Source organism: Eublepharis macularius, chromosome 15, assembly GCF_028583425.1.
Source record: "Eublepharis macularius isolate TG4126 chromosome 15, MPM_Emac_v1.0, whole genome shotgun sequence".
Classification (NCBI taxonomy): Eukaryota; Metazoa; Chordata; class Lepidosauria; order Squamata; family Eublepharidae; genus Eublepharis; species Eublepharis macularius.
This window is the reverse complement of record NC_072804.1, coordinates 19,878,140-19,891,697: the sequence shown is the minus strand read 5'-3', so window position 1 is coordinate 19,891,697 and position 13,558 is coordinate 19,878,140. Positions and strand designations below refer to the sequence as shown.

The 13,558-nt window shown below is 42.7% G+C and overlaps 1 protein-coding gene across 5 annotated transcripts in view; it reads left to right on the top strand.

The window, feature by feature from the left end:
• The window catches only part of CPEB2 (cytoplasmic polyadenylation element binding protein 2), a 71,662-nt gene that overhangs the window by 46,516 nt on the left and 11,588 nt on the right, over positions 1-13,558 (top strand). For 2 of the 5 annotated variants that reach the window (XM_054999119.1, XM_054999118.1), the window contains exons 5-9: positions 240-263; positions 5,286-5,456; positions 9,181-9,270; positions 12,017-12,135; positions 12,436-12,550. In XM_054999119.1, the coding sequence (XP_054855094.1) occupies positions 240-263; positions 5,286-5,456; positions 9,181-9,270; positions 12,017-12,135; positions 12,436-12,550 (519 nt within the window). The remainder of the gene's footprint in view (positions 1-239; positions 264-5,285; positions 5,457-9,180; positions 9,271-12,016; positions 12,136-12,435; positions 12,551-13,558) is intronic. The other 3 variants (XM_054999122.1, XM_054999120.1, XM_054999121.1) reach the window with 2 other exon arrangements.

Below are 13,558 nucleotides of genomic sequence, written 5' to 3'. Positions count from 1 at the left end.
TTCGTTAGAAAATACTACATTTTAAATAATGGTCCAATATAATTTTCTTATTTATATATATATTAGTGCTTGATATTTTTTTTGCAAAATGAAAACAAAATTGCATGTCAGTAGTAGTTCACTACTGTGGGCTTATAGTTTGTCCAGAATAGACAGGTCTCTTATTCCAAAGCTGTATTTTCATAAGGGTATATAGTAGCTCTTTGACATTTTACAATTTGTCCTTTGTTTACATGCAGCAAGGAGTTATGGGCGAAGACGAGGTAATTCTCTTTTGCTTGCTACAATATTTTGAATACTGACAAAGGGGTAGTCCTGTTAATTTTGACTAATTACTCCAAAATGTTGATTCTCAATATGCTACCTGTCTTTCGTGGAAGTTGATGGTAAAACACCAGTTGATTTTTAATACAGCTATTCCCTTGAATTTGCATGGACCACGCTTCAGCAAAACCTTTCTCCATATTTAGATACTGATTTTTATATTTTAATTGAATGTTAGTTCTGATATTCCTTAAATATTTTGCTATACTATTTTCAATTTCGTTAGTGCTTGAAGTAAATATGCCAAATATGCATCTTAAGTTATAGCTTTCCCTTATAGCAGCCCTCCTCTTCCTTTCTTTCCAGTATCATGATTCAGATTTTATGCACAATAAAATGAATTCTGGAAGACTAACTATGCAGCTACTTTTAATATAGTTCAAATTTCACAGTTCAGAAAAAAAAACATTACTCCTCAGATTCAACTGGTTTGGTCTTAAGATAAAAATGTATTACTTTCCTTGTCTCGTGGCTGGTTTATGCACAAAAATAGCTTGGTGGTAAGTGAAGGAAGGGTAGCAGCACCTAGCAATATGTAAGAAGAGCCATTATTTATGGATTTGAGAAAAATTTGAGCAGGTTTACAACCAGATCCTCCATCCTGTTGAATTATAGAGGGTCTTTTTCATGGCTCTGGTAAAGGTAGATTGCTGTAATTCATTTAATGAGGAGGCTGACCTTGATTTTTATCTGCTTTTAAAGTACTATGACCTATCTTGAGCAGGGACAAGATAAATTAAGAATATTATATGAGAGAGAGGAGGGGGGAAAGTACTAAAACTGAGAAGATGTGTTCTAGAACCATGTTAATGATGTTATGGATCTTTGTACTCACCAAATCATCCATGGACTGTATCAAATGTCACTACTGGTACAGAAAGAATCAAAATCTGTGGAGCACAATCAGTTTTGCAATATTGATCAGCTGTGGTACATCTCAAGCAAACGCGGGGGAGGGGGTTCTGGGAAAAGAGGTGGTGGAACTCAGTGGGTTGCCCTGGGAGAAAATGGTCACATGGCTGGTGGCCCCGCCCCCGGATCTCCAGACAGAGGGGAGTTGAGATTGCCCTCCACACCCTCAGCGGCGTGGAGGGCAATATAAACTCCCCTCTGTCGAGATCAGGAGCAGGGCCACCAGCCATGTGATCATTTTCAGGAGGTTCCGGAACTCCGTTCCACTGCGTTCCAGCTGAAAAAAAGCCCTGAGCAAACATATCAGAACATTTTTGCAAACACTGCTGATACTCACAATATATTTTCTAGGATTCTGTTGCTCCATGCTTATCACACAATAAATCATATGTAACTTAAATGACAGACAAATTTATTGCATGTGGCCATAGGCCTTTACAAATTAAAAACATACTTACAGCTCTAAAATTTTAAAATTTATAAAATTACATCCATCTCTAAAATGTGAGAAATGAGGAGATGGGGGGGAAAGTGTCAGAAAAGGGTATTTGTCTCCCTGGTGCTTTGCACTGGCCGGAGCAAACACATCCTTGCTGACTTATCTGAATACAATACCAGTGGTGGCTGCTGTAGGTATTATTTCAGCTCATTGCTTGCAAGTCACATGATCCTTCTTGTGGTTGTGAAATTCTTCGATCACATGGAGAATGAATCATATTCTCACGCTGCAAATTTGCAAGACACCAATGTGTTCCCTGTTAGATTAGAGCTCGGTTACATATAGTTCTGGCTGTTGCCCTTGAAGAAATTAGACTATGTATACTCAAGGATTCTAATTCTATCTATGCATGATACTCAGCTTTTTCCAAAGCATTTATTTTTCATGGAAACATTTGGACAGCAGAAAGAGCATATGCAACATATAACACTCTCTGCATTGTGCTAATGCGCTTGGATCCTTACCTGCTTATCTCAAGTACAGTGTGTTTAAAACTCAACAGCCTTACCTATTTTCTCCTCAAAGTTCCTCTGACAAACCAGAGTTGCAATCCTAATAACAACAACAACATTCAATTTATATACCACCCTTCAGGATGACTTAACACCCACTCAGAGCGGTTCACAAAGTATGTTGTTATTATCCCCACAAAACACCCTGTGAGGTGGGTGGGACTGAGAGAGCTCCAGAGAGCTGTGACTGGCCCAAGGTCACCCAGCTGGCTTCGTGGAGGAGTGGGGAATCAAACCCAGCTCTCCAGATTAGAGTCCTGCCACTCTTAACCACTACACCAAACATGCTGACTAAGGAGTAAGGCTCATTGAGTTCAGTGAGATTTATTTCCGAATAAATGTTCTTAGAATTGTGCTGCAAGTTTTGAAGCACATACTATACATACACTGTTTTGTATGATCTCAACATATACAGTGCCCTGCTTGCAGGCTTCTTAGATGTATCTGAGCACTGTTGAAACAGGATGCTGCACAATATGTCTGTGTTGCCTTACAGGCGAGACATCTGTTTACATGGCCCTTTGTACCACAGGCATTAAAAAAAAATAATTCATTAGAGCTGCATCGCTGAAAGCCCAGACTGGCATGTATTTGTGGTGAAACCATTGTATCACACGAGATGCTACATGTGGGGGCCATGAAGCTTCCTGCATCCACCTTATGTCTGTGTCAGAAGTTAATCATGTGACTTGCCTGTGGAAGTGAGCTAGTGGTGTCTGCCTGCTCTATCATATGCTAAGTTAGGCTGCTGTTAGTGTGTCTGCTCCTCTCCCCCAATACATTTTTTGTCATACACAAGCACTTAACATATGCTTGTGTTCTCTCTTGTTAGGATAAAAGTGCCATGTGCACTAAGGAGAGAACTTTTTTAGACTTGGATCCAGAGGAGTTAGCCATGTTAGTCTGTAGTAGCAAAATAGAAGAGTCCAGAAGCACCTTTAAGACTAACCAACTTTACTGTAGCATAAGCTTTCGAGCACCACAGTTCTCTTCGTCAGATGCATGGAGGGTAAGAAGAAACTGGTCAGATATATAGGTGGAGAGGGGAGGGGGGAGTAGATGCAAACAGTAGCTTCTGATAATGGGATCAGTTTGCTTCTGATAATGAAATCAGTTACTTCTGATAGAAGTAACTGATAGTAGTAAACAGGCAGCACGGATCCCACCAGCAGCAGGGCCCTTTAAATGGCCCAAACCCCACAAACCTCAGTCCCCCAACCCCAGCCCCACACTTACCTTGTCTCATGGCTCTGGTGTTCTCTGCTGCCCTGTGGGCTTACAGCCCCCTTCTCCCGCAAAGGGCAGGAAAGCCATTTTCGGCCCCCTCCACCACTGTGTGGGCCCATAGCCATTTGAGGGCGGGAAGGCCATTTTTGGCCTCCTTCACCACCCTGCAGGCCCGCACAGCGGTGGAGGAGACAAAAAAACAGCCTTCCCGCCCCTGAAATTGCTGCCATGACGGCCATCTGAGGGGTAGGAAGGCCGTTTTCGGCCTCCTCTGCCACTCTGCGGGCCCTCACAGTGGCGGAGGAGGCTGAAAACGACCTTCCCACCCCTCGCAGGAGGAGGGGGAGGATGCCGTGGCCATGGAGAACACTGGGGCCTCAACACAAGGTAAGTATAGGGCTGGGGGGGGGGGTTGTGGGGTTTGGGCCATTTAAAGGTTTCCTGCTGCTTGCAAGCAGCAGGAAAAGTTTAAATGGCCATTTCCCTGTGGAAATGGCCATTTAAAACTGCCCCTTTCCTTGCTGCTTTGCAGCAGCAGGGAAAAAGGTATTGCCCTTTAATACGAACCAAACGGAACCAGTAGACCAGTTCTGTGGAAGTTCGTGGAAACGAGCTTCCACGAACCATTGGTTCGTGGGGTTTTTTGGTTCGTATTCTGGTTCGTGCCCATCTAGCTTTGCTGAGGTTCTCTGGTATGGCTTATTCCTACATTCCTTTACTCTGAATGCTTGGGTTTTTTCCATTAGGGCAGAAGTGTTTCTTTTCTGCTACCTCTGCTTTAGGGAAGTGGCCCTTGGAAGGGGTCTCCTGACATCATGGCTCTGCGGTGGTTGAAGTTCATGAAGTTTTTCATTTTACTTTTGCCACTTAGATAGTCATAAAGCACTGCATACTTTTATATACTGACATTCATTGTGTTCCCCCCCCCCCCATACGTGGGGCTACCTGGCAGTCTCTTGTTCAGTTTTTGACTAGTCCTGCTTAACGTCAAAGACACCTGTCAGGTGTCTTTGTACCTTCCCTGAACTAAAATGTGTTTTTATCCCCAATGCCTTGCTTTGGGAAGCAAAATGGACCACCTACAAAATATCTCTTCCTTGATTAGCTCTGAACCTGTCAGCTGGGCATTCATGCCTGCCTGCCCTTTCCTTTACATCTTCAGAACAATGTGAGGTTTCAAACATGTCTGTGACATACTCGAGTTTTATGTGCAGTTAGAAGGATGGTGGTAAATTGAATGACTCTAACCACTTATGCATTAACTTAAATATTCTATATGTGCTATTTTTTTTTACTTCCATCTGTAGCACCAGTATTAAATATGATTTCTAACTCCTCAATATATTCCTCAATATATATGTTCCTCAATATATATTTTCCTTTTGCAAAAAATGTGCATGTATTAAACTACAGTTGTAGCATTTAGTGATGACGCTCCAATTCCATAGTTTTGAAATTTACTCAAAATTTATTTAAAATTAATGAATTTGCTGTCTTTCACTACACATGCTTTTTCCCATATTGCTTTTTATTTGCATTGAAGTATTAACGTTTGTCCAGGTCTTTATGATATTCAGAGTATATCACATACATAATCCCAGTAATCTTTACAGTAACCCTGTTTGGTAGGTCAGAATTACTATCCTTATATTGCATAAGGGTAGGCTGAGACTGAGAATGGTGGCTTGGCTCAGGCTACCAAGTGAGTTGAGGTGAGATTTGAACTGAGGGTTCTATTGAGTCCGTTCTTATGTATTATAGCAATTTGCAAAGCTATCTTCTCTCTCTCTCTCTGTTTCTCTTGTTTTAAGGTCGTTCTTCACTCTTCCCAATAGACGACGGCTTGCTGGATGATGGTCATACTGATCAAGTTGGTGTGTTGAATTCCCCTACATGCTATTCTGCTCATCAGAACGGTGAACGGATAGAACGTTTCTCTCGGAAAGTATTTGTTGGTGGTCTTCCACCAGACATTGATGAAGGTGAGTTCCTTTTCAATTAAATCTGAAAATCATTCATTGTAATTGACTCCGAAAGAACTCTCAGTCTGAGAACAGAAAAAACTACAGCATTAACATGATACTGTAATATGTGTTAGAATGATATACATTTCCCAACAATCAGAGCAATATTTTTATTGCCGCTGATAAATGGAGCGTTTGGGTGGGAGATGGATTGGACAAACAGTTTGACACCATGGCCTCCTACTGAGTCATTAAAGTGTCCAAGAAGCTGCTGCGTATCAACAAAAACAATTCAGTACTTTGTTGAAGATGAATAATAAGAAATGATGTGAGAAATATCTGAAAACAATAGAAATGGCCAGTAATCTAACTCGTAGCATGTGCTTGATATTTTATTGCTAAATTGGTAGCTAAGCTTATCAGTGTTCGGTTCCCATCAGTTTATTGGTCACTCAGGAAGGTTTTAACCACTGGTGGTAGGAGGCCCTGACCTGCGTGGCCTAGGCTAGTCTGATCTCATCAGATACCAGAAGCTAAACAAGGTTGGCTCTGGGTTACACTGGAAAGGGAGACCACCAAAGAAGTCCGGAGTCACTACACAACAGTTAGTAATGGCAAACCACCTCTGTTTGTCTCTTGTCTTGAAAATCCTTTGGGGTTGCCCTAAGTCAGCTGCAACTTAACAACACTTTACACACATAATGATAATGGTGGAGAGTGCCCTCAAGTCATATCTGACTTATGGCGACTCCTGGTGGGGTTTTCATGGCAAGAGACTAACAGAGGTGGGTTGCCATTGCCTGCCTGTGCAACTCTCACATCCAATTACTAACCAAGGCCAACCCTGCTTAGCTTCTGAGATCTGACGAGATCAGGCTCACCTGGGCTATCCAGGTCAGGGCATACACACAATAGGAGGCCCCAAAAAATTAAAATAACATAAATGCTAAATGAATGGTAAAATAACAATAACATTACAGATTATTTAATTGATAATCAACCATATAAACCCTCTATGAATTCCTTGCTATTTTTTGAGGATCGGACAGGAAATTTGGCCACTTTGAACATATCAAACGTATAGTTAGTCGTAAAGTAAAGATTTAACTTTAAACAGTTTCATCACCTCCCTTGAACAGAGTTAACAATTATTGAAGGAGTTTCTTCTTTGGCAAATCTTTGGCAATACATTAAATAGTGACAGACATCCTAAATGTCAACCATAGTGCGTACGCCCCAAATTTCTGTAGCAGAACCTTCTAATATTGGCCTTGGGTTGACGTTGTCTGAAACCATAGGATCACAACTGCTATTTGAAAAAAGATTCATTCAGTCAGATATTTTGTAAGTTTGCACGAAGTTCTGTTTGTGGAATATAGGATATAATATGATGAGAACCTAATATATTCCAAGTCTTGGGCATTTTAATGTGCATAATATTGATATTGTTTCTAGCTTGGCTACTGCCACCAGAATCTAATTCAAAACTTCATATAGTCACAGCTAGTTGTAATAATCTATCTTGTAGTAACCAAGATAGATCTTTTTACACACTTGAAAAATACCCCAGGCTTGCAGAAAAATCCGAGATCTAAACACATGCACACAAACATATACAGGGGGAGGGGGGGGTGTTAAAAACCCAAAATGATAAAAGGAGCTCCTGTAGCTTCAACCAGCCCACAGTGGCTGTTGCTAGGCAACCACAACAGTTCTGAGAGTGTTCCAGGCTTAGTTTCTGTAAGTAAAAGGCAGGGAGGGGTGCATTTTCAGGGCTGTTTTGGCCTTTGAGGGAGGACTTACTGGGGCAGGTCCAGAAGCAACAACCAGGTGACTGAGAGCCAGTTTGGTGTAGTGGTTAAGAGCGTGGGACTCTAATCTGGAGAGCCAGGTTTGACTCCCCACTCCTCCACTTGAAGCCAGCTGGGTGACCTTGGGCTAGTCACGGCTCTCTGAAGCTCACCCACCTCACAGGGTGTTTTATTGCGGGGATAATGATAACATACTTTGCAAACCACTCTGAGTGGGCATTAAGTTGTCCTGAAGGGCGGTATATAAATAGAATGTTGTTGTTATTATTATTGATACTGCATGATTTGCATGACTCATCTAGGCCTGGCTGCTTGCTACTGTTCAACAGCAACCCCACCTCCCACAAAAGCCAGTGTAGTGTAATGGTTAAAGTTTCAGAGAGGGATCTGGGAGACCCAGTTCTAATCCCCATTCTTCTGTGGAAGCTCACTGGGTGCCCTTGGGCCAGTCACACCCTCTCAGCCTAACCTCCCTCACAGGGTTGTTGCGAGGCTAAATGGAGGAAAAGAGAACGATGTAAGCTGCTTTGAGTCCCCATTGTGGAGAAAGGCGGTATATAAATAAAGGAAATTAATAGAGATGGAGAGCAGATAAAAGGTAAGTTATTCAGTGGGTTTGAAGGAGAGAAGGAAGTAGGAAAAGGTGAGCATATGGAGGCTGCGAAGAGGAAGGAAAGAGGAAATAGTGCAGTGAAGGAAATAAAGGGAAACATGAAGTTCCCTCACGCAAGTCGCTGCAGGTTCCCTGCCATGCAGCTGGGCCCGGCTCAGCACCACACAGTTGGGCCATAGGGGAGAGGTGGAAAAGTGAAGACGGAGGCAGACAAGGTGGGCGGGAAGGAGAGAAGGAAGCAAGGAAAGAGGGTGAGGGGCCAGGGAAGGGAAAGGGGGCATGGCGGAGAAGGGAAAACGAACCCCCACCCCCCACCCCGCCTGCAAGTCCTTGCAGGTTCCTCACTTGTTTGTCACTAATTCCAAATCTAAGCGTCTACTGCATCTTTCGAATAACCAAGCAGAATTACTTTAGTCTGAAGAGGTAGGATATATCCTATTATAGTTCTGATTGTATCTCATTTTTCAGGCCCGAAAGGTGTAATCTTGGAACAAATCCAAACTGCTTTTTACAAGTCAGCATGTCCATTTCCACAGCACCCACAGTCGCCTTGTGTGTGGCAGTAGATGGGGCCTGATCCATAGGAATTCATACTGATCCCCCTCCCCTTAAATCAGAAAATATTAGCACAGAGTTTACTTGAGACCAGATCCAATTCCGGTGATTCCTAGGAATCTCTCTCTTTTTGCCATCAAATTGCAGCTGACTTCTGGCGACCCCATAGGGTTTTCAAGGCAACAGATATCCAGAGAGAGTTTTCCATTACCTGCCTCTCCCATACCAGTAATAACCAGGGCGGACCCTGCTTAGCTCCCCAGATCGGAAGAGATGGGGCACACCTGGGCTATTCAGGTGTGGTCAGGAATCATAAAAGCAAATTCCTTAAAGCTACTTTTGACTCTAGACTCCCTCCAATTCATATAACAAATTTCTTAGTCCTGTATGAATATTCAGTTTTTGAGATGTGACTGGTTTTGGAAAAAAGATAAAAGTTACTGTATTATTCATGGCTGAATTAAATAAAATGAGCGGAAAAAACATCCCATATGACTTCAGCAGCAAATTCAGTTTGATGTTTACAAGAAGAAAATCAGTTTTGTGAATATGTAGTAGTTTTCATTTTAACACCCTAAAAGGGTAGAAGTTAATTGGTTGCTTCTCTTTTTTTAATGTGTTTGTTTTAAATTTTACGTATTTCAAGAAAACATTTTTTAAAAAACAGTAAAATGGTAGTCCACTGCCTGCTTTGTAAAAACCATTTTTTAAAAGAAATACAAAGCTAATATATTAACTGCAATGTTTATGCAATTTTTTAAAGATGAAATTACTGCTAGCTTCAGGCGATTTGGACCTCTGGTGGTTGACTGGCCTCACAAAGCTGAAAGCAAGTCCTATTTCCCCCCTAAAGGTAATATCCTGGGTTTTTTTATTCTTTTTTTAAAAAAATCTGGACTTCTTTTCAGTTTCTTGTGATATAAAAAGGACTCTTAAGTGGCAGAGATGGCAGTCCTTGAGGGCCAGGGTCTCCCTGTCAGATGCTGCACTGCAGTTTTGTTTCGTTGGCAACAACATAATTGCCCCCCTCCCTTCCTCCTCAAGTGTCCATGATGCTGTCCTCCTCCTCTTAATGCACGCTGAGGAAGAAGAGGCCAAGAGTGCCTTTTTCTGTCTGGGTGGCTGCAACTGGCCACTGCTTCTTCCTCACTAGAGGGCAAACAGCAACTGTCCCAAGAAATGGGGCCCAACTTCTTGAAGCAGTCCAGTGAGCGAACTCTAGGAACAGCTGCCGTTATCGAGGAGGAGCCGGCAGCTCACTTGCCGTCTTTGAGGCCTCTTTTCTATATTAGCCTTTGTCACTGTTTGCCACATGAGTCATTGGCAACGTTACTAATGCCCACCGCTTGCCTGCCTTTCTCTGAATGCGGAGAGGGTGCAAGAGGGTAACGAGGAGCTGTGGCGGCAGCATGCTTATTGGGCACCACGGGAAGGCATTTTGCACAGTTCTTGTGGAAGTCAGTGGGCTTCGAAGGGATGGGATTTCACTGCCACTCTGCGTGGGATTTCACTGCCACAAACTAAGAATATTCTCCTGGTGACATACCTAGTCTCTCTAGTTTGTAGTGTGGGGTAGTGCTTTGGTTCCAAATTGGCAGTTCGTTAGAAGGTACGGTTTTCCAGGGGGCTTCTGTTGGACTGTTGGAACTTGTCAAATTTTAATGAGATTTATTATTAGAACCGCACATTCAGATTTTAAAAATAAACAACGTATATTAAATGATATTACATGCAATACTTTCAGTTTTATGATAAAGTTTTCCTATTGAATTAGAAATCTACTGCAACATGTTGTATCTGCTAAGTTGCTAAATGTGTCTTCAGCGGATACCTAGAATTCCTAATCATTGTATCCTTCTATGAAACTTGAGTTTGCAGTATTGCATACTTCAGTAATGCCTAGAGAATGATGCATTGCAGACGCTGAGATTTTTGCATTGGTTTAAAATGTATATTGGTTGGATAGTTTTTGTTCATAGCATACATATTAGAGTTTTTCCTTCAAATCTTCCCACAACCAGAGAGCCAGTTTGGTGTAGTGGTTGAGAGAGCGGGTCTCTAATCTGGAGAACCGGGTTCGATTCCCACTCCTCCACTTAAAGCCAGCTGGGTGACCTTGGATCAGTCACAGCTGCTAGGAGCTCTCTCAGCCCCACCCACCTCACAGGGTGATTGTTGTGGGGATAATAATGACATACTTTGTAAACCACTCTGAGTGGGTGTTAAGTCATCCTGAAGGGCAGGGCTTTTTTTCAGGGGGAACGCGGGGGAACGGAGTTCCGGAACCTCTTGAAAATGGTCACATGGCTGGTGGCCCCGCCCCCTGATCTCCAGACAGAGGGGAGTTTAGATTGCCCTCTGTGCCAGGCGCGGAGGGCAATCTCAACTCCCCTCTGTCTGAAGATCAGGGGGCGGGGCCACCAGCCATGTGACCATTTTCTCCGAGGGCAACCCACTGAGTTCCACCACCTCCTTTCCCAGAAAAAAAGCCCTGCTGAAGGGCGATATATAAATCGAATGTTGTTTTTGTTATTAACTTTGTGAGTTTTGAAGAGTGAATGATTGGTTGGAAACAGAGATTGGAATTTGCTCCAAAGGCACTCTGCAACTGAATTAGTCAATCAGATGGGACTGCCAGTAAAAATATGGCTGCCAGAAATCAGGCACCTGCAGCCTCATTTTATACATATCGATTCAGAAGTGTCTCGCTGACATTTTGTCTTTCCAAATTTCCTGGGCTGGACATTCGTCTTCTTTCCATTTGCTTGCCATTACCACCTTTGCTGCCATCAGCAGATACGTCAACAGTTCATGTTGTGTTCTGTCAACAGTATCTGGTATTGTTCCCAACAACATAGTCTGGGGTTTCATAGCAAAACCAAGTTTTAAAAATCTTCTGATTTAAAAAGATTAGATTCTTTAAATTAGGGGGGGAAACCACTTAATAAATATTGTCACATATTAAATACTCTTTGAATTTTTGTTTGTGCTATGTTGGGAAACTTGCTAGGCCACGTATGCAACAGACCAGTCTCCAAAACTGAGATTAGTCCTTTTATGCCAAATCCAGTTTTCATGGTACATCATCCATTCCTAACAGTTAACTACGAATTGGGAAACTAAATACATACTTTAGATATTTTATCATGGAAAAAGGCGGACAGGTTTGGGCATTATGAATAGACTAGTACATACCTGGGAACAGGACAGCCATGAGCTACATCTTAGAAGTTTTGGGCGGAGAGCTTTAAGGTCAGCCTCTCAGTGACCGGGAAAAGCATGGAAAAGCTTGTCCATTTATGACCTGATCGTTTTTTACTTCCTGAGAGTTTAGAATGATGAGCTGGTAACTCTTCAGCGGTTTCCATTCGTTCCCCTTCCCTATGGAAGCCTCCTTCCTTCCTCCCTCCCTCCCAGCCACTCGTGCTGGTCAGGGGGCTCTTTGGTGCAGCATCAAGTAACAGCGGGAGGGATTGTGGTGCAAAGCATAAAACCAGCAAAGCCTAAAGGGGCCCTTTGGATCCTGGACCCATAAGTGCTTTTGAAAATGAGTTGGAAAACTGTATTTAAAACTCTCCCCCTTCCTCTGTCCTTTCTAGGTTATGCGTTCCTCCTTTTCCAAGAGGAGAGCTCTGTTCAGGCACTGATTGATGCTTGCATTGAAGAAGATGCAAAGCTCTATCTGTGTGTTTCTAGCCCCACTATCAAGGACAAGCCGGTAAGTAAATACAAGATGGCCTTCAGGGTGCAGCTGCCATCTGCCTGAAGGCTGCTTCTAAGAGGAGGAGGAGGAGGAGGAGGAGGAAAATAATCAGACTCGAGCAATAGTTTAGGATGAATCTGCTGGGGATATTTCAGTCAATTATAAAATGTTTTGCTCTGTATGTTGAAAGTATAGGTTTACCAAGAGAGCAGCTGGAGAAGTTAACAGGCTGTTTGGCTAGTTTACGTAGACTGATGAAATCCCAGTTCGAATGATGCAGCTGGACTTCAGTTGTCGTGGTTTTTGTTTCACTAGGTCCAGATCCGTCCCTGGAACTTAAGTGATAGTGACTTTGTGATGGATGGCTCTCAGCCTCTTGACCCTCGGAAAACCATTTTTGTGGGTGGTGTCCCCAGGCCATTAAGAGCTGGTAAGTATAGATCCAGAGGAGTTGGCCGTGTTAGTCTGTAGTAGCAAAATCAAAAAGAGTCCAGTAGCACCTTTAAGACTAACCAATTTTATTGTAGCATAAGCTTTCAAGAATCAAGTTCTCTTCATCAGATGCATGATCCAAACTGGTCAAATACTGAAGAGGAGGAGGGAGAGGGGAGAGAAGGGGACATATATCAGAAGGGGACAAGATGCAATTAGCGGGGAGGCAACCAAAACATTCCTTTGCTAGTAAATGTAAACATCTCCTTTTGGTGTGGAGTCAGTTTGTCGTGTTAGTTTGCAGCAGTAAAAGCATCCAATTCCTATGTAGTATAAGCCTTCGATAACCACAGCTCTCCCTGCCAGATGCATCTAAGTATAGAATTACTGCTCTTAGTAACTTTTTCTAACGAGGGCAGAACCAAAAAGTTTGCAAGTGCATGTTTGGGCTGAAAATGCTTTCAAGAGCGCTCCAGCCCAGCACCCCTGTTTTTATAGTTCTCGATGCTCTTTCCCTGGTCTTGGTAGTAGCACTTACGCTCCCTTCTGCTGCTAGGGTGGAAGAGGTTTGCGTGAACATGGAATGCATAATTGCCAGGTGTGGGTAATGAGAAGTCAGTAGGCAGCCTTACCTGTGTGTTTATGGGTGTGTTGTCAGCACCTGGAGACACATTCTCATAGATGTTTGCATCAGTGCATATCATAGACTACCACAGAGATAACAACAGGTTGGGTATGGCAAGTGCACAGATGGGATTTATGTTTGTGGATGTGTAAAATTAAACATTTCTTACACTTCGATAGAATCTGTTTTGATACTGAATGATTTTTCACATTTTCCCTCCAGTAGCTTTTCTGAGAAACATCAGTCTCAAAACATTGCTGTTACGACCCCTTTCTTTCTCTGGGTAGATTTGATCTTTAAGCCTTTTATTCTTGCCCCCTCTTGGTAGATTGCTGCCAACAGGAATTAAAATCCAGAATAATTTAAATTTCTCCTTTAGTA